Here is a 27,790-nt window from a genome sequence, read left to right on the forward strand (position 1 = left end):
GCAGCATTATGTTCGAGGCTTGTATATACAGGTGCCTCTGCTTATTGAAATCCTTTCTTGTCATACTATAGGCAGTGAAAGGTCTGAATGAGGAGTTTCTGGACATTTGTATTTACCACAGGCTTTAATGCCTCGGCTTAGACTTAGCTGTTTCATCTTTTTCATAATGAACACCAGCTATATAAGCAGTTTTGCATTGTGTAAGTAAAAGAGTCCTGGGGGGGTTCTGCATCAAGCTGGAAGGAATGCATTTTGGTGTAAGGAATATAGTTTGAAGCAAGGGAGCATTTTAAGCAAAAAAATACCCCACTGCACTAAGAGTATCAATTAAAAATATGTTTGATTTTTTGAACAAATTGAGAACTACAGATGATTGGGAACTTCTCACATCCATGGTTCAATAATCATGATCCATTAAAATTTATTGTGGCTGACATTGGATGAAACTCAATGACGTAAAAATGAGAAAATAATAGCCAGTTAATGAGTGCTGCTGGGACCTGAAAATGACTCCATGGGAGACTCGTGGGGGAACACCTAACAGCCTCGTGGGCAGGATTTTGAGTTCGGTGGGTGGGCGTGGTCAGCGGGCCCGGGAACGGCCAGGAAATGGGCCCCCACCCATGATTGGCCCCTGACCGCGATTTCATGCTGGCGGGCCAATTAAAACCCACCCAGCATGAAATGCGGCTCCCCACTAGTCAGGAAAGGCTGAGGGGGAGGTGGGTGTGGGGGCCTATTGGCTGACGGGTTCAATGGTGACCGGCAGCCAGTTTAAAAATGGCACAGGCACAGGCACCGGCGTTTTCAATATTCAAGCGGAGTCGAGTGCGGCTGGACACAGCAGACGGGAGGTCAGGTCGAAAGGGCACTCGGCCCCCGGCTTTTTGAATGGGTGCCTCACGGTCCTCCTGGAGGAGGTGGTTGCCAGGAGGAACAGCCTTGTCCCCAAAGATGGGAGAAGGAGGCCACCGCACCTCACAAAGAGGGCATGGGAGGAGGTGGCAGCGCTGGTGAGTAGCCATGGCATGGTGAGGTGAACATGGGTGCAGTGCTGGAAGAGGTTCAATGACCTGCTGCACTCAGGATGGTTGAGTACCGTGCTGGCATGAATCAGTGTGCAGAAGTGTTATGGTGTGGCTGTCCCCCTGTGGACCTTAGGGGCACTAGAGTCTGAGTGCCAACTGTCAATGACACCGCAGCAGGCCTAGGGGGTGAGCCCTGGCAGCTTGGGCTGAGTGCCTTGCGGCTAGAGGGTCATGACTCCGACTTGCTCTGTGAGGTGCTCCTCAGATGGGGTTGGCCAGGCTGCAATGGAGCTGCAGGTAGAAGGTGGACTAATCAATGTTCCTCTGTCCTTTCAGGAGAAGACAAACCAGAACTAAATCGAGAGGGCACATACAGGTGGAGGCCTACCCAAACTGCTGCTGCTCACCAGATTCAAGCAGGATGCCCTTGAGCTGGAGAGCCGGCACGTTTCACGTGTAACTGGGTGTGGAAAGGTTAGGGTGTCAAACTAAGGTAAGAGCGCAGTGCACAGAGGTGAGTTTCGGATTGTGCAACCATTCTAGTGTAGTCTCTTCATTGATGTGAAGCTTGAACCTGGAGTCCCCATTGATCAGATCAGATGATGACACCATGATGCAAATCTGCATTGTCTCACCAGGGTGCCTGGCATACACAGTGACAGTGTGCTGACTTTAACTAATGACGTATTCTTGTTCTCCATTAGATTTGCCAGCACGCTCCCACTCTCTGGACCCCAAAGGGCCACCCCTGACACTGACCTGTGTCACACCCGCTCTCTGAACCAGGCACCAGCGCAGATGCCAGCACCTTGGTAGGCATTAGACCGGTGGCAAGAATGTCAGTGCCCATTGGTGAAGGCACTTCACACTCGCTCGATGTGCAGGCGGAAGTGGAGAGTGCCCAGGGCACTGGCAGTCGGACGTCTGCTGGGTACCAGGACGATGCTCAGTCGAAAGCAGATGATGAGCCTCGGGAGTCGTCTGTTAGGCAGCAGATTAGGGGGGAGGCGGTGGTGTAGTGGTATTGTCACTGGATCAGTAATCCAGAGTAATGCTCTGGGTTCGAATCCCACCACAGCAGATGGTGGAATTTGAATCCAATAAATATCTGGAATTCACAGTCTGATGATGACCGTGAAACCATTGTTGATTGTCATAAAAACCCATCTGGTTCACTAATACCCTTTGGGGAAGGAAATCTGCTGTCCTCACTTGGTCTGGCTTACATGTGACTCCAGACCTACAGAAATGTGGTTGACTGTTAAAAATGCCCTCTGAACAATCAGGGAGGGGCAATAAATGCTGGCCTAGCCAGCAATGTTCACATGCAACAAAAGAATAAAAAAAGGACGCTGGATATCCAGCGGGATGTGCAGAAGGATCTGGTGGAGATCCATGCAAGCCCTCACACAGGCAATGACCTCAGGTGGTCAGTGCCAGTGTGGGAGGTGGATGAGGCACCCAGTATCCCAGCTAGGTGGCTGTGAGCAGGGAGGTCCAGGGCAACCTCAAGTTGGCACATGAGCTTCTTGTCACCTCTGTGGGCTCCTCTCAGGGTGCTTTGGATGACGGCAGCAGCTCCTCCGTCAGTGACCATCGCATCTGACGAGGCTACGATGACTGGGGAGATGTCAACTGTGGCACTGGCCACTTCCTCCCAGGCATGGCCAGCACAGGCTCCACTGGTTAGGGGACGACCGCCAAGGTCATCAGAAGTGTGAGTCTGTGCTAACAAGAGAGCAGAGTTAGCAGGCTGTCTCCAATGCCAGGACACGTGAGGGCATGGCACCAAAATGTAGCACTCGGAAACACAAGTTAAAGACATCATGAGCACAAGAGGGACATTTCACGGGTGATTTTCTGTTCATTTATGTTTGGTTTATATGTCTGCTGGTGTGGACATCAACACCAGTAATGGTTATGTCATTATGCATTCAATTTGACAATAACATTAAATTTGCTATGGTTCTGATGGCCTGAGTATGCTTCACCTTTTCTCGTTCTGTTGCAGGGTACTCCAGTAATGCTGGATGTGAGTGGTGGATACTTTATTGCACAGACATCGAGTGGACTTTGGGTGCAAATGAAAAGGTCATTTCGGACATCCAGGATGGTGGCAGCAGACCTGACATGAAGTGGAAGCAGATCTTTGGCAGCCTTGCTGAAGAAATGTTGGATCAAGGCGTCCCTGGTGTCCCTGCAGGTTACTGAGGTCTGCCTCCACACCCTCAGTTTTCTCCTCACTGTGCTCCTCTTCTGACTCACCACTGTATTCATCCTCTGTGACCTGTGCAGCTGCGTCCAGATCCCCTCCCCCTGGTGGGTCCCCGCCTTACCTGTGCCAGATTGTGCAGAGCGCAGCATGCAACCACTATCAGTGACACACGGTCTGGGGGGTATTGTAGTGCTCCCCCTGAATGGTCCAAGCATCGGAAGCACATCTTGGGAAGACCAATGGTCCTCTTTGCTGCTGCCCTTGTGGAGGCATGATTCCTATTGTAAGGCTTCTCTGCCTCTGTTCTTGGGTGGTGGAGAGACGTCATAAGCCATCTTTCCAATGGATAGCCCTTGTCACCCAGCAGCCATCCATCCAGTCGGGCTGGAGCACTGAAGAGCCTCGGCACCTGGGATTGTCTCAGGGTGTAAGCATCATGGGAGCTGCCAGGGTACCTTGCACAGACTTGCAGAAACTGTATCGTGTGGTCACACACTATCTGCAGGTTCATGGAGTGGAATCCCTTCCTGTTGACAAAGGCACCCAGCTGACCCACTGGCGCCTTGATGGCCAAATGTGTACAGTCGATGGCACCCTGGATGTGGGGGAGCCCAACAATCGCTGCAAAGCCTCTGGTTTGCTCAGCCTGCCTGGCGTCATCTGTACACTGAAGAATAAAGGTCAGTACCTGCCTGAACAGAGCTTCTGTCACCAGCTTGATGCAACTGTGGACAGCTGATTGGGAGACTCCGCACAGATCCCCCACTGAGCCATGGAAAGAGCCGGAGGCATAGAAGTTTCGGGCCACTGTGACCTTCGGAGTCACTGGCATGGGGTGTCCACCCACACAGTCAGAGCTGATCTCAGACTCAATTATCTGACAAATGGAGGTCACTGTCTCCCTTGACAGTCAGAGCCTCCTTCGGCATTGCACCTCAGACATATTGAGGTAGCTGCATTGCTGCCTGTAAATCCTGGCAGCAGGATAGTGGCATCTTCTGCAGCCCCTTCTGCCTTGGACTACCTGCTGGCCCTGCATCCCATGTGCCTGCACCTCTCCTCCCACAGGTCACTCCCCTGGAACTTGCATTGGGACACCTGGCCTCCTCTCCCTTCTGACCCTCTCTTCCTCCTCAGAGGATGTGCCACCAGTGGAGACCACAAACCCCATTACCAGGGTAAGGGAAGGCTGGAAGGGTCCATATGGTCTGAATCCTCCAGGGTCCTTGGAGACACCAGTAAGCCCTGAAATGAAGCCTGGAAATACTAACAATGAAGCCTGAACACGAGATGAAGCTGCCAAGTACCAATAAGCAACCAGCAGCAAGTTATCTCCAAAACTCCTCACTACTCACACTGGCAATGCTGCTGACGTTTTTTATCCCGCCCATGGATGAGGTTTGGGAAATTGTCGGCTGCCTGCCTGCCCGTTTTACCAGTGCGATGAGCACAAAATCGCTCAGGCAGCGTTAATCCTTCTTAATTGCCTTTTTAATGGCCTTAACTTACCTCATAATTGATGGCGGGCGTGACTCTGACTCCCGTGCGTGCCCACCGACTGAAATATCGCGTTGAATGCATGCTGACGTCGGGACGCTCACCTGACATCATCACGCGCCCACCCACTCAGCGAAAAATTCAGCCCCATGTTTCTCTCCCCAGTCTGCCTTAAGTGTTAGGCCCAGCCCACCTGAGGTGCATTATCTTTGCAGTCATGATCCAAACTTCAACATCTGCAGGTTCAGTCATCAGGATGCCCTCAGCCTGGGCCCCCAGCTCCTCTGAGAGGACTGTCATTCAGAATTGCAGCCAGGAAGCCAGAGCCTGTGACTCCTGCAGTAATAATGATGGCCAGCCGCAGGGCCTGCCAGCTGCGATCAAACAATACCAGCCAGATGGTCTGGCAGCCCTGATGACCCAAAACGATCCTGCTGAAAATTAAGGCCACTTCCCTTTTTAGGCCTTCTTTGTCTTGTTGCGTAGCACTTTCAGAACTGCCAATCTGATTGGCAGGGGTGGAGGAGGTGGCGAGTAGGCGGGATGAGGAAGGGCAGGGATGTGGGCAGCAGGAGCAAAAGCTACAGACAGTTTTAGATGCTCCTTTCAGAAAACGTTTTGGAAAATGAGACATGAGTCACACTGGCCTCCTTCCCCCTCCATTTACACACCTGCCCTTTCTCTCCACATCCTATGCTCACTAAACCCCACCCCCCCTCCCCCCAACAATGGGGAAAGTTCAGGAAATCCAGGGGTGGCATAAAAGGGTGGAGTCCTAGCATCATGATCCTCCACCTGGTTTTCTTCTCTTTTGCCCCTGGAAACCAAGCATTTCCCAGGTCAATAGAAGATAAATATCAGAACCAGGTGGTCATATGAAATTCTTTTCGCCTACATTTTAATTCATTGCAAATTCATGGTAATGCCTCCACTAAAATAGCAGTGTGAATAATTATAAATGAATGATTTATGCATGAATAAACTGGTATCCCACAGTAACTTCAGGGCAGTGGTGATTAAATGTAATTTATATATACCACTAAAAGTTTTACATGGGATTAGTACAAAGCCAGAATCTAAGTCCATCTAGATATGTGGGTGGTGGGGGAGATGAGGGAGAAATGTAGACTACTGGACTTTTCCAGATTACTTTCAATCCATCTTTTCTTCTGTATAAAAACACATTACAGTGTATGTGCAAAACCACATGCATTGGCAATCAGGATTCTTTCCGAACGTGCAATTTTGAATGCCTTTTGCACACAGAAGTGAATCATTTGCTTTGAATGCAAAAGAACAGCCAATGGCTGAATTTAGCCAATCGAATCATTTAAACCAGAAGCTGGATTATAGGGGCTTGTTGAGCAATTCTATGTGGAACAGGCCCGTGCTTGTTTTAGGCAGCTGCCCAGGATTAGCCTGAAGAACAAGGGTAATTATTATCTTTTATCTATTATCTTTTCGGGAAGATGTTCAAATCAGGGCCCTACATTTCATCAGCCTAAAATTGGGATAAGAACAACAATTTTGCTATGTGATATGCTGTGTCCAAATTATGCTGAATTGTGCCAGACACAATATTGGCTTGGTCCACTTTGTTGTCTTCTAGATTGCTTGCCTGAGTGGTTAGTTCCTGCACTGAAATTTAACTCACAGAAAGACGGCACAGAGAGAGGGGGAGAGGGGAGAGGGAGAGAGAGAGAGAGAGAGAGAGAGAGAGGGGGAGGGTGCGGAAACCAGTTGAAAGCATTAGAACCACATCAGTTCACCCAATTCAAGGAAGAGCATGCAAGCAATAGTCAACATTTTCAGGAGGGCAAATTTAGAGGGAGGCAGGTGGGAGGAGGGTGCGGTCAGAGGCAACCTTGGGGGGGAGGGGATGGTGGAGGGGCATAATCTCAGTGTGTGGTGACAGGGAGGAGTCAATCTGTTGCGTTTCCAATCCTGCGGTGCCGAAAGTCTTTGTGGGGTATGAGATTAGATATCTGGGTTGGGGAATGTGAGAGGATTTGGGGAAATCGGAGGCCTGGCAGAGTGCTGAAGGGGAATTGGGGCTCTGGAGGGAGGGATGGGTGGCTTCATTGTGGAGGGAGATTAGGGACCTGGTGGGGATGATCATATGCCTCTTGGCAACGAGGGGGAGTGAGGCGGTAAATCAAAAGCCCTGAAGGCAAGGTAATGGGAGGCTGGCTGAATGCAGGGAGTTCATCAGACCTCTGCTTTTTCCAGAAGATCGGTGCAAAGGCACTTGCCTCCTGGATCCTCCAAGCCTCACCTTGAACAACTCAAGAAATCCAGCCAACCAGACTTAAGTTGAGAAGCTGAATGACAATGAGGTTTTCACATGTAGAATAGCCATTTGGACAAAGTAGGTAGAGCAGCTGGGATCCAATGAAGCGCATGCAAGCAAAAGTCAGCATTTTTAGGAGTGGTCAAATTTAGAGGGAGGACAGAATAAAGAAGCTAAGTGAATATAATTCTTTATTTATTGTTTTCTTTGAATAGGGATAAGTGGCAATTCACTCTTAGGTTCACCATCACATGCACAACACAGTAGCTTCATTTGGTGAGCTAGCTTTCCAAGGAGTAAAATTATTATGCTTCTACCGGTTTCTCCATTACTATTACTGTCATAGGCCCCCTGCTTCTGCATGAATAAAGTAAGATTTGTAATTTGTAATAGTAAGAATAACTTCATAATTGCGATGTTAGAATGATATTTGTACAACGTGATAGCATTCACGTTCCCATAAATATAAGGAATGAAATGGACTGAAGCCATGTTTACTGGCCGTCAGTTGAATGTTGCATAATATTTAATAAATGTGGAATGCTAGAAACTTGGAAAGTAATTCCAAACCTCAACATTCTGGGACTTTTATATTAAGTGAATGGATACTGACAACATTCTACATTCATTGGATACTGAGAAACAATTTCCCTTAATTTTCCACCAAAACTTTATAAAGAGCGTGAATGTGTTCAAGCTGATAGAAAACTAAGAAAAATAATATAGGGCAGGATTTTCCCGTTGGCGAGCGGTGGGGGGGAGGAGGCCCGTTCACTGACGCGTAAAATGATGCACGATGAGGTTGGGGGGAGCTTCCGACGTCACCGCGCCCCGTTTAAATTTTCAGGTAGGTGGGGGCTCAGCAAAAGCAACTGCACGCCCACTGACCTGTCAATCGCCAATTGAGGCCATTGAGAGAGTCATTGAAGTAATTAATGGACCTACCCGTCCAACCTAAAGGTTGATGGGCAGGCCAGGAGCCCTGGCGGGCATCAGAAAAAGCATGAAGCCTCATCCATGAGGTTTAATGTAGGTTTTAAAAAATGTAATTAAAGTTTTTTTTTAAAGGTTATGGACATGTCCAGGCATGTCAGGGGATTTTTTTTTCTCTATTTTTAATATTTTCTATTGTAGAGCCAATCTCCCTGAGGCAGCACTTAGCCTCAGGGAGATGAGTGCGCTCTTTCGTGTGCATGAGCCTGCCCATGTAAAATGACAGCGCACCCCCGATTGGGGGCGCTGATCAGAGGCACTCAATACACTTCAACTTCCTCTCCGAAGGGGTGGGGGGGGTGCGGAAATCCTGCCCATAGACTTTCTTTGAATACCAGAATCTTTGTTTAATTTTTAACTTACCAAGCATCAAAATATCCTCTGTATTCTTTCTCAATTAATCGTAATGCATCACAGATTCATTGCCAACTCCAGAGTGCAGCCAGACATTCTTAAACCCAAGCTTAGTGTCATCAAATCACCACATCTTGATTTATCTAGTCTTTTTCCTACTCTTTTTAACTTTGGTGCTATCCTGCAGTATGGACTTCAGCCGCTCACTAAGTTTTCATGAGAAACTCGATGGAAACGATAAAAGTTAAAGATGAATCGCTTATGGGGTTGTAATTATTTGTGGAAAACAGATATTAAATCAAGCTATGCAGTACCTACCTCATCTGCATCTGTAGCTGACAGCTGTAATATTCGAAAACCATCTCCGATGTTTTCTTCAATGATGACATCCAGTGCATCAGTGGGAAACACAGGAGGATTGTCATTAATATCCTGCAGTGTTATTTCAACCTGAAAAACAACAAAGAATCTGTTAGCACATCGCTGTTGGATATGATGATAAATGAACATACAAACATACAAATTAGGAGCAGGAGTAGGCCGTTCGACCTCTTGAGCCGGCTCCAACATTCAACAAGATCATGGCTGATCAGGTTGTGGCCTCAACTCCACTTTCCTTCCTACCCCCATACCCTTTAATTCTTTTGACATACAAGAATCTATCTAATTCAGCCTTAAAAATATTTAATGGCCCTACCTCCACCACTCTCTGGGGAAGAGAGTTTCATGGGCCAGGACTTTCCAGCCCCGCTGTGGTGGGACCTGTCGTGGGAGATTCAGCGGCCCAGCCCAAATTCTATTGATTTGCAGTGGGACCGGATGATCCTGGTGGTGGGCGGGGCCAGAAAATCCCACCCATATACTCACAATTCTCTGAGAGAAAAAAATTCTCCTCATCTCCATCTAAAATGAGAAGACCCCTCATTTTATGTTGTGCCCCTTTGTTCTAGTCTCTCCTACAAGGGGAAATACCCTTTCATCATCCACCCTGTCAAGTCCCCTCAGGACGTTATACTTCTCAGCCTTCTAAACTCCAGTGGATACAGGCCCAGGCTGTTCAACCTTTCCTCATAGGATAACTCTCTCATTCTAGGAATCAGTCAATTGAACCTTCTCTGAACTGTTTCTAATGCAATTATGCCCTTTCTTAAATAAGGAGACCAAAACTACACACAGTACTCTAGATGTGGCCTCATCAATACCATATACAGCTGCAGCAGAGCATCCCTACTTTTATATTACAGTCTCCTTGCAATAAACACCAGCATACTCTATTTGCCTTCCTAATTACTTGCTGTGCCTGCATACTAACATTTTGTGATTCATGTACCAGTACACTCAAGACACCCAGAGAGTTCGGCAATCTCTCCCCCATTTAAATAATATGCTGCATTTTTATTCTTCCTCTCAAAGTGGGCAAGTTCACATTCGCCACATTATACCCTATGGGGAGGATTTTTCGCTGAGCGGGCAGGCACTTCCCGACCCGCTCGAGCATAAAATGACGTGCGATAATGACGTCAGGTGAGCATCCCGACATCATGACGCACGCGCCTGATATTTCAGTCGGCAGGCGCACAGGAATCGGCAGTGTGCCCACCCACAATTAACATGCTTATTACCGCCATTAAAGTAACAATTGAATGAAATCTTTTGCTGCCTATCCAACCTTACAGTTGGCCGGCAGGTGAAAAGGCCAAGCGGCCTTTGGATATTTTTAGGAAACCTCATCCACGGGTGGGATGAGGTTTCCAACAGCAAATAAAAATGAAATACATTTTTTAAATTTCATTCATAACATAACGGAGTCACATGAGGGGACATATTTTTTAACAGTGGACACTTGTTTATTTTTGAGTTTTTAAATCTTCAGCTCCCTGAGGCAGCTCTGTGCCTTGAGGAGCTTTCAATGCGCTGGCTTCCACGCTCGCCCTCCTCCCGCCCCCAACCCAGCAGCGCTGCAGCGGCGTTTCACGCTGTCTGGCCGTTAATTGGACAGCCAGCGTGAAATCAATGTCAGGGCCCAATCACAGATGGCAGTCGGCTTTGCGACCGCTCCTGGGCCTGCCCACCGTGTCCACCCGACAAGGTAAAAATCCTGCCCCATGTGCCAAATTTTTGCTCACTTCCTTAGCCCATCTATATTCTTTTGCAGACTCCTTACGTCCTCTTCACAGCTTACTTTTCTACTCATCTTTATCAGCAAATTTAGCATTCGATCCTGTCATCCAAGTCATTTTTATAAATTGCAAATTGAGGCCCCAGCACTGATCCCTGTGGCCCACTACTCGTTACACCTTGCCAACCCTAAAATAACCTATGTATCCCCACTCTCTGTTGCCTGTTAGCGAACCAATCCTGTATCCATTCAACATGTTACCTTTGATGTGGCATCTGGAAACCTAAGTACACCACATTCACAGGTTCCCATTTACCCAGTTGCCTGTACTTCCTCAAAGAACTCTGATAAATTAGTCAAACATGACTTCCCTTTCACAAAACCATGTTGACTCTGTCTGATTGCATTAAGATTATCTAAGTGCCCTGCTGTAACCTCTTTAATAATAGATGCCAGAATTTTCCCTATGACAGATGTTAAACTAACTGGCCTGTAGTTTTCTGCTTTCTGTCTCCCTCCTTTCTTGAACAGAGAAGTTACATTTGCTATTTTCCAATCTGATGGGACCTTTCCCGGATCTAAGCCAAAATCTTCGGGTCGGCGACTGTGCATCCCAACGTCACTGCATGTCATTCAGATCCTCAGTTCGACGGGTGCGCAATGAAGTCGGCTGCGCGCCTGCTGAACTTTAAAAGGCCTATTAAGGCCATTTAAATATCAATTAAAATAATTAACTGAGCTGCCCATCCAACCTTAAGGTTGGCGGGTAGGTGAAGAGCCCAGGGGGCCTTCGCATTTATCATGAAACCTCATCCATTGATGGGATGAGGTTTCATGAAGGTTGTTAAAATAATAAAATTTTTAAGTAAAATTCATTGACTTGTTCCAGCTCATGTGGCACAATCACATGATGGGACATGTCTTAAATTTTATTTTTATTTATTAAAATTTTTAAAAGTCAAACTAATCTCCCTGAGGCAGCTCTGTGGCTCAGGGAGATTTCTGTGCTCTTTCGCACGTGCATGAAAGAGCCTACTTTTTCCTACTCCCCCCACCCGCACAGGGAGCGCTCAGCGCCCACCCTCGCCCGCTCCCGTCTAACCCCCCCGCCTCCCCGAATGGGGAGAAGATTCTCCCCCTAGAGAATTTTGGAAAATTAAAACCAATGCATCTACTATCTCAGCAGCCATGTCTTTTAACATCCTAGGATGAAGCCTATAAGGACCTGGGAACTCATCAGATCCCAGTCCCAATAACATTCTCAGTTCTCTTTCCCTGGTTATTGAAATTGTTTTAAATTAAGATCTATTTAATGTTGCACAACTCTCAAAACCTACTTCTAGATCAACACAGCGGATTCATTCATGGATCATGGGGCAACATTTTCTCCCCATCGGGGGGGATGTGCGGGAGCGGGCAGATTCCCGATTGGCGACCCCAGTTGGGGGCGTGCCGCCATTTTACGTGGACGGGCCAGTTAAGGCCCGCCCAGCATGACGTCCGCTAGGAAGGGCTCCCTATGCGGGCGAGGGGGGAGTTTCCCTGAGCTGGGAGTGCGATCGTTCGTGCATGCGTACGAAAGAGCACACAGGTCTTGCTGAGGCAAAGTGCTGCCTCAGGGAGACTGGCTCAAATGTGAAAAGCAGTTTCAACAACAGAAAAGGTTTCGCTGCCATGTCTCCTCATGTGACACTGTCACATGAGTTGGGACATGTCCACAACTTTTAGTTTAAAACATTCTGAAATTTTAAAATCACTCATGAACCTCATCCCACCCATGGATGGGGTTTCACGCTTTTTCTGAAGTCAGCCAGGGCTCCCGGCCTGCCCGCCAACCTTAAGGTTGGATGCGCAGGTCCATTAATGATTTGTTACTTTCTAAGTGGCCTTAACAGGCCATTGACAGGTCAGCGGGCGCGCAGCTGAGCCAGCTGGACGTCTGCCGACCTGAAAATGTAAATGACGTGGGGTGACGTCAGGATGCCCCCCCGAGCAGGCCCCACCCCAGCTCACTGACCAGAAGATGCATCCATGATGTCTTGGAACATGTTGGCCATTGGAAGTGAGAAAACAATGGGAAGGTGTAAAGAACCGTTGGCGTTTGTTACAAGGGGAATGGAATATAAAAGGAGGGAAGTTTTTTTGCAACTGTTCAGGGCCTTGGTGAGAGCACAACTGGAAAATTGTGTACAGTTCGGTTTCCATATGAAAAAGGATATAATTGCATCAGAAGCAGTTCAGAGAAAGTTCACTTGACTCATTCCTGGGATGAAAGGCTTATCTTATGAAGAAAGGTTGAACAGGTTGCGCCTAAACCCATTAGAGTTTAAAAGAATGAGGGGGATCTTATTGAAACATATAAGATCCTGAGCAGACCTGATGAGCTGGATACTGGGAGGAGTGTTTCCTCTGATGAGGGAGTCTAGAATTAGGGGACACAGTTTAAAAATAAAAAGTCTCCCATTTAAGATGAAGATGAGAAGAATTTTTTTTCTCTTACAGGGCCATTAATATGTATGAAATTCTCTTCCCCAGAAAGCAATGGAGACTGGGTCATTGAATTTATTCAAGGTTGAGTTAGACAGATTGTTAATAGATGATGGAGTCAAGGTTTATAGGGACAGACAAGAAAATGGAGTTGAGACCACAACCTGATCAGCCATGGTCTTATCAATGGCGGAGCAGCCTCGAATGGCCAAATGGCCTACTCCTGCTCATAAATCCTATGTTCCTATGTAACGATATCAACAGTGGAAAAAAGGGTCATTATACCGATTAAGGGTAATGTGTGAAAATAGCTGAAAATAGCTCTTTCAAAACTAATTCCTTAAAGTGCAGACACAGTTACCTGCCATTAAGGTGGTCATGATACAGGGGATGGAAAACAAAAATTAAAGGATAAGATGAAAGTCCAGAAATTATATTATTGATTGTTGCTCTGGTCTTTGACGGTGCTGAGAGGAAATTTGACAGAGGTATTCAAAAAGAGGTGTTTGGACAAGAGTAGATAGAGTAAAAATATTCCTATTAATGGAAGGATTGAGAGCAAAAGGGCACAGATTTAAGGTAACTGGCAAAAGAAACAATGGTGACATGAGGAAAAGCTTTCACACAGTGAGTGGCTCAAATATGGAATGCACTGCCTGAGAATGTAGTGGAGACAGCTTCAATCGTGGCATTCAAGAGGGAATTGGATTGTTACTTGAAAAGGAAGAACATGCAGGGCAAAGGGGAGAAGACAGGGAAGTGGCACTAGATAAATTGCTCCTCCTTGACGAAAGGTAAGTCTGTTGGAGGGAAATCCTGGTCTGGTTTGGGCCCAAGATTTTTTTGTGGGACCCAGAGGAGGGCTTATGCTCCTCCTAGTTCCAATAGAAAACCAAAAATGTGAAAACCTAGCTGCAGGACTTGTTTCTGACAAGTCTGGAGACTACCATTGTTTCCCTGCTCAGGAAACAGGTTAAAGTAGAGATCAAGCACCGACGAGGCTACTAGAGTCTGATCTCCATATTTAAAGAAGATCTGTCTTTAGGTGGGTGTCCTTGACAACCATACCTTAAAATTGTAGTCAGCCAGATTAGGGCAGGAAAGGAAGTGTTAAGTGTCCCATTCCATTTTAACTGGTAATCCGCTGCCTGATTTTTGCCCTTCATGGGGGAGTTAAATCTCCCCCTTTGTCTAATTAAACACTCTATAATATGTAAGTTGGTGTTGAATATAACTTCAGCTCGTACAGTAACCAACACAGAAAAATTTCGAAACATACATACTCTACATTGATTCAAGTCAGCAACCATAGCATTGTTTCAGCAGAGTGTGCTAACCAGATTGCTGGAGGTGAATGAATACTGTTTTTAGAATTCACTTCTGTAGTTGGAGCTATGAAAGGGCAGGATATCTCATACTTTCAGGCCTATAATGGGGCCAGTGCCTAGAGTCATGGGTGGGTATGTGTAGGAACTGTGGGCTGTCAGGCCAACTGTTCCATTTCCATTTTACACCCATTGACAGCACCAGGGAATCTGTGTCAAGTATGGTACAAAGCAGATGGAATGTTCAGATCCTTTATATTATCCTGAATATGACCTTTGATTCCAAACTTTAGAAGGACACCTGTTTCCTCTGGCCCCACAACGATGTGCTGACATTTCTCTCTCTCATCATTTTTATCCCCATAAGACAGAGAGAGGTGAAAACGGGCTCTGCAGATTCCTAAGCATGGATTTAAATGACAGCTGGATGGACTGAATGGACTGTTCTTGTTCTGAATTTCTTATATTCTTATGGTCTATGAAAGCTTGTTAGATTAGACTGGATTTGAGGACAGTTGAGAGATGTGATCTCACAGTTACTGGAAGCTGGATTCAGCCTGCTCAGGCTAATTTCACATCCAGTCATGTCTCAACAGCTGTCAGAGAGAACAGTCAGAGAGGACAGTCCTTTTGCTTTTTCTGCAAAACACTCAAAGGTAATATTCAACATACTATGGGACCTAATCACCCAGAAGTTACATTGCAGTGAAATACCAGTAGCTACTGGGTGGATCATAAGCTATAACCAATGACAGCTTTGCAATGGAGCATTAAAGAAGTCTGAAGATCGTAAATGTTAATCTGAAACCAAATGTTACACTGGCAATGCTTAATGGACTGTGCCCAGTTTTAACTTGAACCTAATCCAGTGATCTAATATCAATGCAATGCTTGGTTTCTAGCCTCTAGTATGGAGCTGCTGAGCATGTGCTGAAAGTCATGGCCATGAAATGTCACATGATATGCATGGTGGGACGTAACTCCATATATTCTTGGATTTTGGTAGTTAATGTCATTTTACTGCTTAAGTTACTCAAATTGCTGGGTCACTTTTTAAAAGATTTTTTTGTTTAATAACTTTACTGTTTTAACAAAGTAATGCTGAATTCCCATAAAAAGCTGATAGACCCTGTGTAATGCCAAACCCAGTCTCAAAACCTAAACAGCCATTTCTTTCTGACGCCTTTTTATTTACAGACCTTGGAAGATAAATGGGAACAGTAACGTTAAAATTTAAACAAAGATGACTGGCTTTAGTTAGTTTTTTTTTCTGTTTTCTCAAATCGTAGTAAGTAGTTCAGATCTGGCAAACTCTTGGAAACCCTGGTCTTCAATGAACTGCTCTGGTCTACACACAATGGCAAATACCATACTTCATGATTATCATAAAGACAGCAGCTGTCCTCTCTCCATCTTGACAATACTTTGACACAAGGGTTTTCCCATGAGGCTAAGAAATGTTTCAACATCAAAGACCACCAAGCAGCAAGAAAATGCACTTTTATAATCAGGCATAAGATGAGCATTCAACTAGCTGCTAATAAAAGTGAGATCAGAAGTTTACCAGATTGTTTTAGTCATACTATTTCTAAATATTCCACTTAATGTATTATAAATCCTATGTGTTTTACAACTTCAGCTTTCCCAGCCAAGTCAAATTTAAACCGGTTCAGCCCAAAAGCCAAACAAACAGTGAACTTGGAAAACATAGGAAAGCTGATTGCTGCATTTTTTCAATATGAAGTGAGCCTAGTAAATATTTATAAATTATGGAAGGTTACACAACTGGAAAAATTGTTCAACTATGGTTAAAATGAACAAATTCAAATGTCTTTTTCTGACAGAGGAGCAGACAGTGTGGCGATTAAAAGATGATCTCCCAGCCAAGCAATTTTTAAATCATTCCTTTAGGACGTGGTAGCAGTTGGGCTTGTTAAGAAGTTGATGATATGACTCAGTATTTGATCTGGCATGCTTGCTTTAGGAAATGGGTTACTATTAAGCTGCTCTCTTAGGCATTTGGATGGTTTTGTTTTCATAAGCACATCTAATGCAAATCAAATGGCCCAGCAATGCAGCTAATCGAATTTCAATCCCACATTTTTTGGTGAACTGAATTGCAGAGAAAAAAAGGTTATGTATAATAGGAAAAAAAATCATTGAAAGAATATTTATAAATACCTTATCAGATCTTTCATAAATGCTAATAGCATCTCACATAGAATGAATTACTTCGCAAGGTTTGCTATGTAGATAAATGCAGCAGCTGTATGTAATTAGTCAAGCCTGAACAGCAATGAGATGAATGGCTATTTAACCTATAAAATTAGGCTATATAACAATATAATTAAAACATTTAAGGTACTGTTTTCTTTTGGTAATTTTTTGTGCTCAACCACACAAGTAATGCTCACACTGGCGCGCAAAATATTTCCCCACTTCAAGCAGTCAGTATCAACATTATGCATTGGAAGTCAGGCACAGCAGGCCAGGTTTTTGCTACGGAGGATATCTCAAGTGGGGAAATTTTCTGACTCAGCAGACCGTCAATATAAAGGGACCCTCACAAGGAATTTTCGCTCTGGGGAGGCAGGGCTGTGATTGGGTCAGGCCTGCCTCCTCCGGAGAAAGTTTGGAGGCAGCCATGGAGGCAGGCGAGTGCAGAGGCTTGCTGCTTAGAAGGTCTGCCTCGGTTCTTTGATGCTTCAGACCAGTTTTATAAAAGGCTGTTGGCTCCTCTGGCCTTCACCCCCCACCCACCCCACACCCCCTCCATGCCACCTCACATGCTTCATGTCAATCTCATATCCTTCATGCCACTCCACAATACCCCTGCCACCTCCACAGCAACTCACTCAGTATCCACTATGGGCAGACCTCAGGAGCCATGTGGAGATGAAAAAAATTTAAACTCCTAACAATATAAAAGAGCTGTCACTTATACACACTTGATACTGAAAAAACTTTCATTCATGAAACTCAAAGATTTTAAATCTCCTCAAGTGGTCAACCTGTTGTAAAAATGTGTGAAAATTGTGTTTGTTGGAAATGGGGGTGGGGCTTAAACATCTGGGTTCCACCCATCATTTTTAAAAGGTCTCAGCAATTCCATAAAAACCTGGCTATGCTGGGCCAGGTTTTTATGGAATTGCTGAGACCTTTTAAAAATGATAGGTGGAACCCAGATGAATTGAAAGGGGACTTTTCATCTTGCTACTGCTCCAATTACAGGTATTAAGGGTATACATTTTTTAGGGTATCAACTTGTAAGAAACAAAGCTGAATTCACCAGGTTGAGGTAATGATCAGTCATGATCTAACTTAATGGTGGGAAAGGCTAAAGGAGCTGAATGTTGTACTCCTCTTTCTATGGGTTGGAGTTTCATCCCCCTGTCAGTGGGTTTGAAGGCAGGGGAGCTTGGAAAATCCAGCAGATGGCCTGCTCAATGTCTCCCTGCCTACCTCAACCTGTGTAAAACTTTATGGGGGATGGGGGAGGTATTAATGGCCACACTAGGGCCTCATCCCACTACTGCCATATTTCACCCATGGTGAAGGGAGACACACACGATTTGGGAAGTTCAGCAACATTAGCTGCACAGGCTGGTATCGGGCAAGGGGAAAGTACCTCCTTTGGGGGCCCCCTAGGCCTATCGGAGGCACCCCCCCCACCCCCCCATTCCTCCCTTTAACCCACCACCTGACCACCAGAAAACAGCCTCCGCACCCCCTCACACCCCCCAAGGAGACACCTGATCCAGACATACCTGGGCTCCTCTGTAGTCCCAGCAGTGGCCACAGCTCTGGTCTGGTTCTGCTGGGACTACAGAACTGCCAGCCAATTGGATTGACTGGCAGCCCTCCAGAATAGGGTATAAGTCATGCCTAAATTCCCTTAAAGCAATTAATACTGGGTGCTGCAGGCCAGCTGTCAAGATCATTGGTGGATTCAAACCCCCGACCCCTGCCCCAAGCTTTTAACTGGGGGGGGGGGCGCTGGGATCATGGAGCCCCATAAGGATCAGTCCTATGCTCCCAAATGGACGTGAGTGTTCATCATCGTATTAAGATGAGACACGGATTCAAGACATTTTTGGCCTCAAAAGTGTGCTGACTGCCATATTTTCAGCAGCTCAGGTTGAAACGTGACCAAAAATCTAGATGGGCTTTCAGGAGCTATTTAAATAGGGGACACACTTTCAAGCTAAGTGGATTAGACCTGTAAAAAACATTTCCGGCCATTCTGTTTTGGTCCAAAGGAAAAGCAGGCCCACAGGCATCCCAACAAGAGACCGTCTATTAAGCTGCAAACAACAAACTAAGGGGGAGGCGGTGGTGTAATGGTATTGTCGCTGGACTGGTATTCTAGAGACTCAGGATAATATTCTGGGGACCCAGGTTTGAATTCCACCATGTGGGAAACAGTGTAATTTGAATTCAATAAAAACTTGGAATTAAAAAGTCTAATGATGACCATGTTGCTTGTTGTAAAAACCCATCTGGTTCACTAATGTCCTTTAGGGAAGGAAATCTGCTGTCCTTACCTGGTCTGGCCTCCAGACCCCCAACAATGTGGTTGACTCTAAAAAAAAAAATGCCCTCAGAACAAGGGAATTAGGGATGGGCAATAAATGCTGGCCTAGCCAACGACACCACATCGCATGAATGAATAAAAAAAAACTAAGTCTTGAAAATACACTTACCTGAATAGAGAACTTTCAAGAAACATCAGCTGCTGCTGGCCTCCACTCACTCCCATGCAGCATCACCACCTCCACCATCTATCCAGTCATCACTCCAATCTCTCCCACCACTGCTACCTCCTGACCTGGTCAGCCCATCACCCTACCTTCCCTTTACGTGTCACAATCCCCTTTAATCAGTTATCTGAGGGGTGCTGGTGCAATTACAGTATCTGGATCTTCCATCCCGCTTTGCTAGACAGCTGCCTGTTACTGTCTATAACTTAAATAAAAACAGAAAATGCTGGAAAAAAACTCAGTCTGGTTTGATGTCTGGCAGCATCAGTGCAGAGAGAAACAGAGTTAACGTTTCAAGTCCAATCTGGCTCTTCTTCAGAGCTAAAAAGATGTAGAAATATTATGGATATTACACTGTTGAGGGGGTGGAGCAAAATAGAAGGTAGGTGGGAGCTCAGGAGAGATTGACAAAGATGTCATGGACACAAGACAAAGGGAGTGTTATTGGTAGCATTAAAGACTAAAGGAGGTGCTAATAGTGGCATAAATACAAGATAGCAGAATGTGTTAATAGCAGAACAAAGGTCAGCACTCTGTGAAAGCACAACAAAGAAACAAGTGACAGATGGCCCTGTGGAGTGAGGGGGATTGGGGGTTGGGGAAAAAGGATTTAAAAAATTAAAAAAAACAAATAAATAAAAAATAAATATAAACAAATAAAAAAATAAAACAATTGAGATGGATTTTAAAAAGGAGTAAAATTGGAAGGGAGAGTTCATGGTCTGAAGTTGTTGAACTCAATGTTAAGTCCAGAAGGCTGTAAAGTGCCTAATATGAAGATGAGATGCTGTTGCTCCAGTTTGCATTGGGCTTCACTGGAACATTGCAGCAGGCCAAGGACAGACATGTGGTCATGAGAGCAAGATGGTGTGTTGAAATGGCAAGCGACAGGAATGTCTGTCATGCTTGCAGACTGAACAAAAGTGTTCCGCACAGTAGTCACTCATTCTTGCATTTGGTCTCCCCAATGTAGAGGAGGCCGCATTGGGAGCAGTGAATACAGTAAACAAAATTGAAGGAGGCACAAGTGAAGCACTGCTTCACCTGAAAGGAGTGTTTGGGGACTTGGACAGTGAGGAGGGAGTTAAAGGGGCAGATGTTGCACCATCTGCGATTGCTGATGGGGGTGGTCAGGAGGACATGTGTTTCTTTTTTTAATCTTTTATTATTATTTTTTTAAATCCTTTTCCCCAGCCACCTCCCCCCCTCCCTAGCCCCCCACGCTCCCCCCCCCCCCACCCACAAGCCATCTGTCACTTGTTTCTATGTTGTGTTTTCACAGGCCACTGACCCTTGTTCTGCTAATAACACTTTCTGCTATCTTACCTTTATGCCACTATCAGTACCTTCTTTAGTCTTTAACATTACCAATAATGCATCCTTTGTCTTGTTTCAATGACATCTTTGTCAATCTCTCCTGAGCTCCTACCTATCCCTTACCTTCTATTTTGCTCCACCTGTTCCACCCCATCTTAAACAGTATAATATCCACCACATTAATACTTCACTTTAGCTCTGAAGAAGAGTTACATAGACTCGAAACGTTAACTCAGTTTCTCTTTCCACAAATGCTGCCAACCGGCCGAGTTTTTCCAGCATTTTCTGGTTTTATTTCAGATTTCCAGCATCTGCTTTTGTCTAACTGTCTGTAATTTGTTGCCTCAATGGAAATGAGGCCAGAGACCGAATTACATTTCTTTTCTTAATCTTTAGAATCATCGACTTAAACGGAGTTGGTGTATTTGGTGACCACTTTCGTGCCTTCGGAGACTCCGCATTTGGCCAGTTCCCCAGGCAGCATAAGGCGAATGGCGCTCTGGACCTCCCTGGCCGAGATGGTGTGGCAGTTGTTGTAGTGAGTGAGGTGCAAGGCCTCGGAGGCAATGCACTCAGAAATATCAATAACAAAGGAGTTCATGACACTCATGGCCTTGGACAAGATCCTGTTGGAAGGGTGAACCTGGGTCAGCACCGTGTATAAGTAAGTAGAATAGGTCTGCTTGCGAGATTTCCTCCGCTTCTTGGGCGGCTTCCTAGTGACTTTAGTCAGTGACTGCTACGAGACCTCGCAGGGCGTACCATCCTTAGCCACATCTGCCACCTCAGGCAAGGCATTCCACTCAACTTGGACCAACTCAAATCAGCTTCACCACTAAAGGACAGGGATTGATCTCTGTGCCACACCACCACCCTACACCTCCTGCACCCTCCCACCCCGCTATAAAGGACGCGTTTTAAATTCTTGGCTCTCTAAAATTAAAAAAGTTTAGCTGACTGTGGGCAGAGTTTCTGCCCCGATATAAAAGTAGGAGGCAAGCCCGCCTGCATTTGGCCAGCTCATCTCCCAGCCATTGAATGGCTGTGGCACCTTTAATTGGTGCATGGCAGGTCTTCCGCCCCCAACGATGAGGAAGTCCCGCCTCAGCGAGCTGCTGACCAATCAAATGGGTGTCAGCTTTCTTGTCCTTGTAGCGCCACTGGGAGCAGTGACCACTGCTGGGGCTCCAACAGTACTCAAAGGTGTTCAGCAATGGAGCCCAGATTGCGAGGCGAGTGCAGGGTCTCACCAGGGTCAGGCTGGTAGGCCCCGGCGCGGTGGGTGTGAGGTGGGGGAGCAGGCATTGACAGGTCAAGCTTAGGGGCAATGCGGAGAAGAGTTCACACCCAAGGAGGGGCCTCCGCTGGGCACAAGGGTGCCCGATCAGCAGTCACCCCACATTGCACCCCCAGTCCATTCACCAGGCCAACTGGCCTTGCTAGGATGCTTGGAGACCTGGCATAAGCCTCTCTCTTTGCAGGAAAAATCCCACTGGTGGCAAGAGAAAGGCCTTAATTGGCCACTTAAGGGCTTCAATCGGCCCACAGGCAAGCAGACCGCCTAACTACTCCGCCGTTGGGAATAAAATACCCGTGGGTTGCCGGGCTGGCGATAAACAGGACATTACATCTAATTTCATGCCCTCCTGCAGGGTGCTATTATTCTTCAGGGAAGTATAAAATTCAGGCCCGTAAGTTTATCACCACCTTTTCAATAATGTTATTTTCAAAAGAAAACATTGCAGCCTTCATGCAGAAGCTTTTCTATGAGAGCTGTCTTTAACATGCTGCTGTTGTGGATGGAGTTAGAAATTCATTCTGACAGTACATTGTTTCACATGTGAACAAGTGTAAAGCATTAACGTCTTTCCCTCTTCCAATGTGCTTTCACATAAATGAAAACGAAGGACTATTTTCTGACTTTACCTTGTGCAGTTGTATTTTCCACTGTGGTCTGTTTTACAGTCTTTGCTATTTTTATGACCAGGGAAACAAATTCACGCACCAATTTGTTGTCACAAAACATAAGGCCCTGAATGGATGAATCTGAAAATACAACGCACCTCAGAATGTGATTTATCGAATTCTCTAGTTTCTGAGCCAAATGCAAACTAAATCTTCTCAGTAGACAAAATTATGATGCACTGTTATGCAACTCTGTGTTAAAACTTATTATCTTAATAACGTCTCACAACACAGTGATGTACATTGTAATTATGCTGCACTGTTCAAAAATTTTGTGCAACACAAACACAATTTTACATTACGATCCCACGTCCACATTCACCATATCAAATTGTCTTAGCTTCCTCTGAGTAGGGCAGTGTGCTCTTTTGCGCATGGGCGCGGAAGAGTGCAGAAATCTCCCTGAGGGACCTCTGTGCCTCAGGGAGATTACTTTCACTTATAAAACATTGAATAAAGGTAAAAAAAAATAAATTTAAGGACGTGCCCCCTCATGTGAAACTGTCACATGAGCTGGGACGTGTCCATTAATTATGTTACAAATTTTTCAAACACTTAGAAAACTTTCAAGAAACTTCATCCCGCCTGTGGACAAGGTTCCATGAAAAATGCAACGGCCGCCTGGGCTCTTCACCTGCCCGTCAACCTTAACGTTGAACGGGCAGCTCAGCAAATTGCTTTATTAGCTTTTTAAATGGTCTTGGTAGGCCTTTGACAGTTCGGCAGACGCACAGTCACTGCGCGCCATTTTACACCTCGGAGAGCAGGCCCTGCCTCCGCTTGGCGAGCCGAAGATTTTACCCATAGGGCAGAATTTTCTGCCTGTCAGGCGGGCGGGCCCAACCCAATCTCCGGCGGGCAGGGAGCCGATTCCTGCCAGCGAAGCCGGCCGCACGGCCATTTTACGTGGGCGGGCCAATTAAGGCTATGCGCTTCCTGTGCAAGTGGGGGGAATCCTTAAAAGCGAGAATGTGCTCTTTTGCGCATGCGCACGAAAGAGCACACATCTCCCTGAGGCTAAGTGCAGCCTCAGGGAGATCGCTTCCACTTTGAAAAATATTAAAAATAGAAAAAAAATTTCCCTAACATGTACCTCTCATGCAACAATGTCACATGAGTTGGGACATGTTCATAATTTACACAATAACTTTATTAAAATTTTTAAAACCCTGCATGAAACCTCATCCCGCCGGTGGATGAGGTTTCATGTTTTCTCTATTTGCCGCCGGGGCTCCTGGCCGACCCGCCAGCCTTAAGGTTGGACGGGCAGGTCCTTTAATTGTTTAAATGATCCTGTCAATGGCCTCAATTGGCCATTGATAGGTTGTCGGGCCCGCAGCTGATTTTGCTGCGCCCCCGCCTTCCTGAAAATTGAAATGGAGTGAGGTGACATAGGGGGCTCCGACTGACGTCATCCTGCGTCATTTTAAGCATCGGCGAGCAGGCCCCGCCCCACTGCTTGCCAACGGCAAAATTCTGCCCATAGTTTCTTCCACAATTTCAGGATGTCCCAAAGCACTTTACAACCAATGCAGTACTTTTGAAATGTAGTCGATGTTGGAATATCGGAAGTAAAACTATATTAAATTTTTTTTCATCTGCCAGGGCAAATTCGTGCTGTTTTGGTGACTGGTTCAGAGAGGGTTGACATTGAAAACTTGCAAACGAGTGGTGATTGGTCAAAACAGATGGAAAATGACAATGGTTTTCCAATGTTTGAATATGTTAGTCAAAACACACATTTGTACAGTGCCTCAGTACAACACATAAAAATGAAATATATTTTATTAGCAATAGTTTTGCAAATCAAGCACCTTTTTTGCAATATGCTACAGCTCTTCACTTTAAATGCTGTTTTGTTTTTATGATCCATTCCCTTTCTGCATTCCTCCTTTGTGTGGCATTTTAATGGCTGCTGGATGCTTCTATACCCAAACCACTCGTCAAGAGCTGTATGTGAAAATGTCATGTTTCCTGCATTAGTTCATCATTTTAACGGTTTCTGTTCCCTCACAATTGCAGGCATAGCACACATTACATGACCCTCATTAAAACTGGGCATACAAAAGCTTCGTCTCTAGAGCATGGTGTTTGCTATAGCATGATTTTAGTGCAGCTTGCAAAAACGATTGACCAGCACAACCCCATTCTACTAACCTGCATGCACAGTTACAGAGAGGGTAAAATACAACACACCTCAGGCTGAGATGTTCTGCAGCGTTCTCTCAATATCTGGTGAAAACACCATTCCTCTGGAATTTTGCCAGTCCTACCAAAACTGGAACTTAACTGTACATTATTATGGGTCATATATAATGTGCCAATACCATTATATCACAAAGCTACATATAAGCAAAATACCAGTTGAATACATCAGCATGCAAGTGAAGTTCTAAAAGCAAACATTTTAAGATCTTAATTTTTATTGTTGTCTTTTTCCAGTTCCAGTCCCAAATTTACTATGCATCTGTCTGACTCCTATCTACTCTTGGGAACCCTGTAAATGCTCCACATGGCAGCAGTTAGGAAACTCATTGCACATTGAATCATGAAAGCACACTTAATCCCTGCCACTCTTTGCTACTGAAGCATTCTAAATTTAAGAATTGCAATTCCTCAGTGTGAACCAAGTTGTCCGATGGTGAGTTGGTGTTACTATGCCAATACCTTCAAAACCTTTTATTTAAAAATATATATTTTTGCACTCATTGGGCACTTAGACCTGGGCCAGGATTTTACAGTCTCACCGTGGTATGTTTCCCCTTGGCAGATGCGGTGAGCCACTTAAATCTCTATTCAGTTCAGTGGGACCATAATATCCTGCTAGGTGGGAGGGGCCATAAAATTCTGGCCCTGGGTTTTGATACATAGGTGAGCTCTGAGTTCTGTGAGGGTCAATGGGGAGCTGGGGGGCGGAGGGGGGGGTGGAGAGTGGCGGTGGTAGCAGGGGGAGGCATTGGTTGGGAGGCAACCCAGTGTCCCACTCATTCCCAGTTCACAAGTTTGAGGACAATAAGTGCACATTGTGAAAAGTGGTGAGCGGCTATCTTGTTTTAAATCATCCTGCAGAAAATAGTAATTCTGTACAAAGGTTTGAAATAAATGCAAATGTTGCCATTCTGTAAACAATTCTGATTCCTATTTAATGCATTAACCACAGCTTTCTGAAAATGAACCCATGGTCATTTTCTACTGAATTAAATAAACTAACCAGCAGAAATTCTGTTAGCGAAAAAAATCTTTCACAGATTTGTTATCTTACTGAAGCAGGCCTACCACTGCAGATCACTGTCTGGTTTCAGCACCCCTTTAACTGTCCAATTCAGCAGATAAGTGTATTCAAAATCCACAAAGGCATTTTTTTTCCAGGGAATATTTTAAAAGATACCAGCGAAGATTAGGCAAATAGAAACTTTCTTGCATCATTACATAGTGAAATGCAGCCGAATACATGAGTAACTTGAAAATTCATTTTGACATAATTCCAGTAAGTGCTAATTTAAGTGCAGGAATGAATGATATGCTGTGTCACTTACACTGTTATCTTAACTTGGCACACTAAAGTATTACATGATTTGGTTCGTATGCTGTCCATTTTTGGCTTGAGAGGCAGTACAAGTATTTCCCTCCGTCAGCATTCCAACTGAAATGTGAGATCTTGAGACACAAATGTAATCAAGCAACCATCAAGTAATCAAGTTGAGGATGTTGGAAGTAGCTCAGAGGATGAGGTTCAAGCCTCAACTATTTTATCTGAACAAAACCTTATGTCCAACAAAAGAGAGCAATGACAGCAATAATGATGCCATTGGCAGTAATTGGTTTTTGTTCAACCCCTGAGCATTGGAAAGCAGAGTTCATGAAAAGAATGTTGTCACTGGAAGGAATAATGTATTCCCTTATTCCATCTACACTTTCTGTCAATCAGAACCACTTACTAACTGGATTAGCTTTTCCAAGTTAGTGAAGCTGTCACAACTCTGAACTACGCCAATTAACTAATCAGTAAATAAAAGAAAATAACACCAGCATTTGTTTCCTGTTTTATATTGCGTTGATTACTAATGGACTGTAAGCCCATTGGCGATTGCAACTTTTTTATGTTAGTACAATTTTCCTACATGAACACTATTTAAGACAAAGATAATGCATAGCCATAAGCTTTTATAAAGTTTTAGCAACATTTTGCAAAGTATCATTGCTTCTGTTGTGTTTGTAGATCTTGAAGTTTTATCTAGCTCCTATAGTAAGCACACACTAAGTGCCTGATGTAATCAAACACCTTTGCTAACATGCCAATTACCAGCCATAATCTAGTACCCTTGCCAATAATGATTTTGGTCTTCTGATGTTCAGGTTTTAGTGTTCCACTTGAACCCAAATTTGCCCCTTCATACTGAGCATGGTGAGTCTCACTCACCCTAATCCTTTCTCCATCCATTCAAAACTAAGCAAGACTGATGTTTTGTATTAACGAGCAAGCAAAGCTCTGAGGCTTAGAACTCAGGGCCAGAATTTTCCACCCCCATTGAAGCTGGGCATCATGGGTGGACGTGAGCGAACAATATGGCGAGAAAGCCAAAAAACACTTTTACATTATTGTGAAAACAATTTGCGATCGTTTGCTCCACCCATCAATGGCGGGCTGCGTTTCCAACCGCCAGATGTCGGGAACATCATTTTAATGCCTTTGCATCTAATTATAAACCCTGCTTGCCGGAATCATCCTCCCACACTGGAGCATCCGGGCGCATCCGCACGCCAGTGTGTTTCACAACTGAACATAAGTGACGTGCACCTGGCAAGCTACACTTCGCTTGGGACTTCAAGGTTTGTTTTCCTACCTTGCTTCAGGCAGCACTCATGGTCATCAGCGCCAGGCTTCACAGGCAGCACTACATCACTTTTAGGGGGGCTCACGGGCAGGTTTCTACCTACCAGACCAGCTGTAAGGTGGGGATGACTTTTCAATGGCTGCAGAGCTAGGGCTTGCTTGGGGAAAGGGGAGAATTGGCCTCAGGCAAGGGATGAGGCTGCAGGGCAAGGGCTGTCCTGGGGAAGGGGGCATCCCAGGGTGTGTGTGGGGGTACATGTTGAGTGGCCTCAAAATGGTAAGGACTGAGGAGGCAGTCTCCAGAGGAGATGAGGCCAGATGGTGACGTGAGTGTTTGTGTGAGAGACCGAGTGGTGATGTCCCTTGAGCTGGCAGTGAGTGAGATGCTAGTGAATATGTGATGGGTTTGTGAATGTGTGAGTTTAGAGTGATGAAATGGTTGCCATACCCTGGTGGCACGGATGAGAACATTCATCCATTTTCTGTACTGAACGGCCGACCTCTTATGTGCAGCATTGGCACTGACCACTTCTGCCACTGCCTCCTAAGACTGAGTGGTGAGACTGATAGTCCTCCTGCATCCACAGCGGGGGTAGAGGATATCAC

General features: G+C 45.4%; 1 protein-coding gene across 1 annotated transcript in view; it reads right to left on the reverse strand.

Annotated features, from left to right (window-relative positions):
• LOC121292460 (protocadherin Fat 4) overlaps positions 1-27,790 on the reverse strand; it is a 410,751-nt gene that overhangs the window by 206,868 nt on the left and 176,093 nt on the right. Inside the window, exon 3 of the mRNA XM_041214468.1 lies at positions 8,696-8,827. Coding sequence (XP_041070402.1) covers positions 8,696-8,827 — 132 coding nt within the window. The remainder of the gene's footprint in view (positions 1-8,695; positions 8,828-27,790) is intronic.

The sequence above is a fragment of the Carcharodon carcharias genome, chromosome 1 (genome assembly GCF_017639515.1).
Source record: "Carcharodon carcharias isolate sCarCar2 chromosome 1, sCarCar2.pri, whole genome shotgun sequence".
In the NCBI taxonomy this organism is placed as follows: Eukaryota; Metazoa; Chordata; class Chondrichthyes; order Lamniformes; family Lamnidae; genus Carcharodon; species Carcharodon carcharias.